The 6,571-nt window shown below is 45.6% G+C and overlaps 1 protein-coding gene across 7 annotated transcripts in view; it reads left to right on the top strand.

Annotated features, from left to right (window-relative positions):
- The first annotated feature begins 851 nt into the window (after window positions 1-851).
- Window positions 852-6,571, top strand: part of GOLGA3 (golgin A3) — a 28,863-nt gene continuing 23,143 nt past the window's right edge. For 2 of the 7 annotated variants that reach the window (XR_003500916.3, XM_027470175.3), the window contains exons 1-2: window positions 1,112-1,390; window positions 3,156-3,506. Coding sequence is in view for 6 of the 7 variants with exons in the window: in XM_027470175.3 (XP_027325976.2) it covers window positions 3,374-3,506 (133 nt within the window). In the remaining variant the exon portion in view is untranslated. Of the gene's footprint in view, window positions 1,006-1,111; window positions 1,415-1,783; window positions 1,860-3,155; window positions 3,507-6,571 lie in introns of those variants that run through there. The other 5 variants (XM_027470176.3, XM_027470178.3, XM_027470177.3 and 2 more) reach the window with 5 other exon arrangements.

Below are 6,571 nucleotides of genomic sequence, written 5' to 3'. Positions count from 1 at the left end.
AAAAATAAATAAAGTTGAAAAGTAAAGCCCACAAACCCAAGTGCAGAACGAAAGAGTTGTGTGAAATACCACTGTGATGTGACAGTTCTTGGTATCCACTGGATTTCTGGGATGCCCAATGTCAGAAAGATCCTAAAGCCTTTAAGGATTGATTTATGAGGTAAGGCTCATCAGGAATGCTGCAAACACAACATAAGCAGGACATTTTATTGAACTCCCCAGACTCTAACCCAGTAAATGCTAACACTTCTGCAGGAACTTGAATGAGACAGGAGAGATCAGGATGCCTAGCATGTGAAGTTAAATATGAGCACACTGAAGGATTGGGGGCAAAGGTGCTTCTGTTAATACCATAGTAGGAAATGGGTTGAAATTGGTGGAAATTAGTCACCCCTTCCTTCAAGATCAATGGAATGAGCAAACTAATTTTAGTGAGGTAAATGAAACGTGTCCCAGCAAAGCAGCATGCAGAGGAGACCGGCTGCTGAAGGATGCAAAAGGCAAAGCAATTGCACTTAGCAGTATAGGTTTGGGGCAGTTGTTTTCCTTAAATTCTGTATATGTGAAAAAAAAAAAAAAAGATAAAAAGTGGGGAAAAAAATATATATATTAAAAACAAACAAACGAAAAAAAAAAAGGTGAAAAAAAAGCGAAACCCAGGCGCTGAGCACCGACCAAGCAGCAGCACGGTGTGCCCGGGGCGGGCAGTGACAGAGGCTGGCTGGCAGCAGAGGCTCGGAGCCACCTGCCGGCCGCACCCTGCCGGTTCCCACCGCGTTCAAAGGCTCGGCAGCGAGCCCGGGGACACCTCCGGTGCCTCGTCCTCGGGCACAAAACCTCCCGAGGCTCCCAAACCGAGGCAGCTCCCCCCGGGCACCGACCGAGGCGTTTCGAAACCTCTCCAGGCCGCGGCGCCTGGGAAGCAAGCGCGGCGGGGAGGGACGAGAGAGGCTGCAAGGGGCGCGTCGCTCCTCGGCACGCATTTAATTTCCCAGCGTGAAGCAGGTGAGGCAGCGGGGACACCCTGGCTGGCCCTGCCCCGGCTCTGAGGGGAGGCCCGGCCCGGCTGAGGCAGCCTCTGCCCCTCCCTCCGCTGCCGGAAGGGTCCGTCAGGAAAAGCCGCCTCCTTGCCAGCCGCCCCGCCGGCATCGGCCGCCCGCCCGGCTGCCCCCGGCGGCCGCGGCTCCTCGCTGAGGGGCCCGGCTGCGTGAGGGAGGGAGGCGGCGGCGGGGCGGGCACCGCGCCCGTGGGGGCTGCGAGGCGGCGGCGGGCGCCGGGCGGGCAGGGCGGCGGGGAGGGAGGGAGAAGCCCGTTGCACCGCCGCGCCCTCCTCCCCTTCCCGGCGGAGGCAGCGCCACGTCTCGGGCAGAGCCGGCCTGGGCGGCCCCAGGTCTGCGGGGGGCTCGGCCGGGAGGTGGGAGAAGGGGGCGGCTGAGGCGCGGTGCCCGCCGCGGGGGTGGGGAGGGCGGGAGGGGCGGCTCCGGGCCTGAGGGGAGCGGGGAGCCGCCGGGGCCCGGCTCCGCGGGTGTAGGGCCTGGGGTGCCCGGCCCTGCCTGCCTCCAGCCGGGCCCCGCTGCCCTTCCGAGCGGCCGGCAGGGCTGGGGCGGTGCCGCTGCGGTCCTCTGAGGGCACGGCTGGGCTGCCGCGGGGTGTGCGTGGCGGTGGGGGTGCTGAGGCGGGGGTGCGAGGGGCTTTGAGGCCGAAACGTGTTCCCCTTGTAATGGGGAGGGGTCACACAGGAGACCCTGCTGGTAACGAGGTGCTTTTAAATGCCCTCTGACAGTGAGCGCTGTTGTGGCAAGGAAAGGCGCTGTTCTTGGCGGATTACAAACCCTGGAACGTCCTCTGGATTTGCAGAGGTGTGAGCAGCCTCTGAGTCGTCCTTGCCTTTTGTCTGTGATTCCTCTTTGTCACTCGGTGTGCTGTCTGTCTGCCATGTGACAGCTGTTCCTTCAGACGGCCCATTGTAAGCTTTCTGACACAGAAACGCTTTTAAAGCCAAATTCCAGTGGAGGTTTTCATCTTTCTGCTCAGTGGGGCTTTTAGTTTCAGAACCGTGCCTCAGGTGTCTGGCAGCTTCCCGGCTCACCTGTATGGGCCAGGAGGCCTGGGCACTGATCTAGTCCTGTGTACCTGAACTTCTGGTAGCTTCTGTGGTGTCCTGGTGATGAGCAGTGTGCCAGGGCGGCTTGGTACAGTAGCAGGTACACCAGGGCTCTCCAGAGGTATGGGAGGAATGTTGCTCAAAATGTCTGTAAAAATGCAGCTAAAATATCTCTGACCTGAAATCCTCCCCTTTGGCCACAAGTTTTAACTGGGGATTTCTGTTTTTTCTCTGATAAACAGGAATCTGTAACGTCTCATAATCTGAATTCAGCTGTCAGTATCTATTTGAACAAAATTCAGACAGCTGAAGTGACTGTTTACAACAGCTTCTATCAAATTGTAGCAATTGACAAGGTTGATAACTACAGGCACAATCTGAATGCCTAGTGAATGATTTGCAAATGCTATAAAAACTGTGCTTGGAAATCTTCCTCTTGACTCACTGTAGGAGAAGGCCAGCACTGGGCTGCAGCCTGGGCCTTGTTCTCACTACCAGCGCACGCTGTAATTAGTAGCTCGGGCTCTGTGCAGTGATAAGTACTGGTTGCTCTGCAGGCAAGTAAACAGTATGATGTCAGTTAAATAAATAAAAAGCCTGAATTCCCTCCTGCATTCTAACTAAAGTAATTGCAACTTAAATTGCATTAGGTCCTTCAGATGAAATATGTGGTATGAAAGTCCAGGCTGTGATTTACAGAGCAGAATGCTATTCTGAACACTGTCCAGTTTATTAAAGCAGAGACCAAGGAAACATTTCCATTAAAAGGGACAGAGATCTTAAATGAGGTATCTTGCTGAATACGATGTTGTTGCATTGTTACACTGGTGTAGTAATGCAACTTAAAAAAAAAAGTGACAATAAAAAAGCTGTTAAATAGATCACTTCCTATTCACAAGCTCTGGATACTTTGTTATTGTCTCTGTTGTTATCTTGGTTCTGTGTGTTGAGGTTGGTGGGCTGGTGGATAATCTGTGAGTACTGCTTGCTTTTTAACTGCTATTTTCAAAGCCCAAAGGAATGTTTGTAAATGAAATACATTTGTTTATAGAGAATGCAGTTCCTTGCTGATTACAACTTTGGCTGCAAGCTGTTTTCATGATCTCCTGGAATTATTGACTGCTGCACACCAACAGCTGAAAAGCTCCGAAAACTGCGCCTGCCTAACATCTCAATGCTGATGTTGCTAATGGAGAGAAACCGGACTTGGTAGTTCACTTGGCAGGAAACTTAAAAGAAACACTTCACTGCATCTGGATTGTTTTTACCATGGACTCCTCATCTGTCCAGCAGGATGTTCTGTTGGATGACAGAAGCAGCAATGGGGTGCCTCACACCTCTGAAGAACTCCTGGATTGTAAAGCCAAGTCAGGTTTGCCAGTTACGAGAGATGAAATGAACAGTAAGTTATTTCATGTGAACTTCTTAACAACTTGCGATTCTGTTGTTTGGGTGATGCTTAGGGGCTTTGTCTTTGAGGTCAAGAATTTATTGTACAGTATTATGCAGAGCCATAGCCTTCACCAAACTTTCTATGTATGAGAAAACTTTTCTATTTTAAAACTTAGTATTTCAAAACAAATCCAAAGTGTTCACTTAACTACTCTTAGCCATCAAGTGAGCATGTGTTTTTCATGTATTATTCTGTCTTCTGAAAATGTTTCCAAGAATGTATGTGTAAAGTTCTTTAGAACTGACAGTTCTGAAATGATTGTTGTAGAGTATGCTCAGCAATGGAATTTTTTATTCTGGCATACGATTTTCTTTCGGTTAATTCCATTAGGCAAAAAATAAAACGTACTCAAAAAGTCTCTCCAAACTTCCATAATGGAAGAGAGATGCTGGTATGTATTCCCCAAATTATCTCACCCAAATTGTCTCAAAATAATGTAGACAAGCTCTGTAAGAAAATAATGCAGCTGCTTAAAAGAAACTTAAGAATGCACACACAGATCTGGGTAGATTACCAAGTCATGGAAAACTTCAGGTTGGAAGGCACCTCTGTGGGTCATCTAGTCCAATCTCGTGCATAGAGCAGATCTAGCTTTTAAGTTAGATCAGGTTGCTTAGGCTCTTGTCCTGCTGAATTTTGAAAATCTCCACTGGGGGAGTTCAACAGCCTCTCTACTCATGCCATTACTTAACTACTGTCATGGTGAAGATATTTCTATTGTATTGAATTGAAGTTTCTACGTTTCCACTACAGATGTCTAGGGAAAAGTTGATATATGAGGGTGTGGTGATAGGTGGGTGGAGGGGGGTCTATATGCTGTGGCTGTGTAGATGCACAAAAGTATACAGGGCCTTTATGTAAGGGAAACCTTTCTGCTGCTACGGAGTTCATCACGTGATGTTGTTAGTGTTCTGCCCTCCCCTGGTGTCGCAGATTTGGCATCTTGTAGTGGGCAGGAAAGTGGAGTCCTAAGACTTTGTGTTTGTCGTGCTGCCCTTTATCACAATCTCAGCGTAACTGTGTGATGATTCACTCATCTTTTATGAAGTTGGAGATCATACTTTCCTGCCTTCTCCCATCTTGAGCATTGTGCAAACAATTGAACTGTGGCTTACAAATAGGTAGTGTGTGTCTCTAGTATTTTCAGTCTAATTGCATCTCCTCCCCCACTGTTCTGACCACAGCTGTTTTGACACTAACTTTAGGTCAAGGCATCACTTAGATTCTGAGTGTCTCATGGCCTCAGGAAGTTGCCAGGAAACCATTCTTCTAGATTTTTGCTCCAGTATCTCTTTTATATATGGGTACCACTCATGGATGTGAAGATAAAAAATAGAAAAAAGGTATAAACTTGATGCAGTAATAGCTGCAGTTTCTGAAAGATGAGCAGAAACAATATTTCTCATTGTGTAAGGTGTCATTATTTTTGTTTGCTTGTACTATTCATAACACTCACCTCTCTTTTAATTTTTCCTTTGACAATCTAAGCTGCAGTTTTAGAATGTCTTCATCTGACTTACATTGGTAGGTCATTAAAAAAGCAATCCCATTTTCCTTCTTCCTTTGTGTCCTTGTTATATCCATCCCTTCTATCATGGTGGGCTGAATCAGAGAACTGATTCAGGGTAAAATGGCCTTCAAATGTTCTCTGTGTGATTAAAAAAAACACAACCTGAAAGTGTTTGAATTCAAAATTCAGTGAACTGGTATGTTCAGGCCACTTACAGCTGAGAGTTTTAGATATTTGTTTTTTTATCCACATTGTTTTCTCATTCAGTTTCCTCTGTGCTAATTCACCCTACAAACATCTGTGCTGGCTCAAGGGAGGATGTACCACAGAGGTGGGAACAAATGGGTAGCAGTGGAAAAAGTCCTACTTTCTTACCTCTGGCTTTTTCCCACATGGCTTATTTAATTAAAGAGGTATGCTTACATGTTCACCACGTAGATGAATAGCTTTATTTTTGAATTGTTTTGTTTTCAGAGGGCTGTAGTAATCCATAATATGGGGGGAAAGTTTACTAGCAATATGGTAAAGGACCGATATCAAAATCAATAAAGCTTTCTTTAATCTCTGTGATCAACTTCCTGGATACAGAATATTTGTGCATATGTATCTTAGAAACACATTTTGAGAGGATCTTTTTACTAATTTATTGTTTCTCAGTTCTGTGTTTTCCCGACATCATTTAAAAAAAAATAATAAAAAAAAAAAGCAAGAAACTGCTTTTTCAAGTCTGTAGCTGTGGGGAGAGAAAATAGAAAGAGGAAACTTGATTCTTCTGCTTGCAAATACTTTGATTAAAAATGCTAAATGTTTTCATATGTCTTTATGGGGAAAAAAAAATCTTCCATATATCCTGATGAGTTCCAGTTACTACAGTGGTATATGGTATGTGAACAGAATGAGTGGCTATTCCAGTTCCCTGCTTGTTTGAGTTGTTTTACTGAGATTTAAAATAATGCATTTAATGTTAGATATATAGTTTTGTTGCAACAGCACTTTCATAAACATCAGTAGTACCCAACCAACTGAAGTGCACATGTGTGAGAAATCCAAATACAAACCTATGAAGTGTTGAGCTGTTATTGCAGATGCATGTTTGATGATGGGAAAGAAGAAAAAAAACAACACACAGATATGTCAAGATAAGATTGGTATTAAAGTGGTTCTTGAATTGCCTTATAATTGCTAGATTTATTCTTTTAATTCACATAAGTTTTTCTGCAGTACTTATGATTGGAGACATCTTCTTGGAAATTTTTTAAACTCTGTATAAAAATCAGAAATTCATGCTGGGAGTTGGGCTGGTGGGTGCTTTCTCACCAGTACCCAGAAGCATACCAAAGAGCTGAATCACTCAGCAGAGGCCTGCAGTTGCCACGTCTTATTTGTAGTAGGTTGCTGCTCAGTGTGACACAGATTACATTACTTATATTTGGTGTACAATGCTTCTAAATCTAACACGATTTAGAAACCCACACGACATTTTGAAAATAATTCATGGCCACTT

The sequence above is a fragment of the Anas platyrhynchos genome, chromosome 16, assembly GCF_047663525.1.
Source record: "Anas platyrhynchos isolate ZD024472 breed Pekin duck chromosome 16, IASCAAS_PekinDuck_T2T, whole genome shotgun sequence".
Taxonomy (NCBI): domain Eukaryota; kingdom Metazoa; phylum Chordata; class Aves; order Anseriformes; family Anatidae; genus Anas; species Anas platyrhynchos.
The sequence above is the reverse complement of the archived record's forward strand: the minus strand, read 5'-3'. Positions and strand labels throughout refer to the sequence as shown.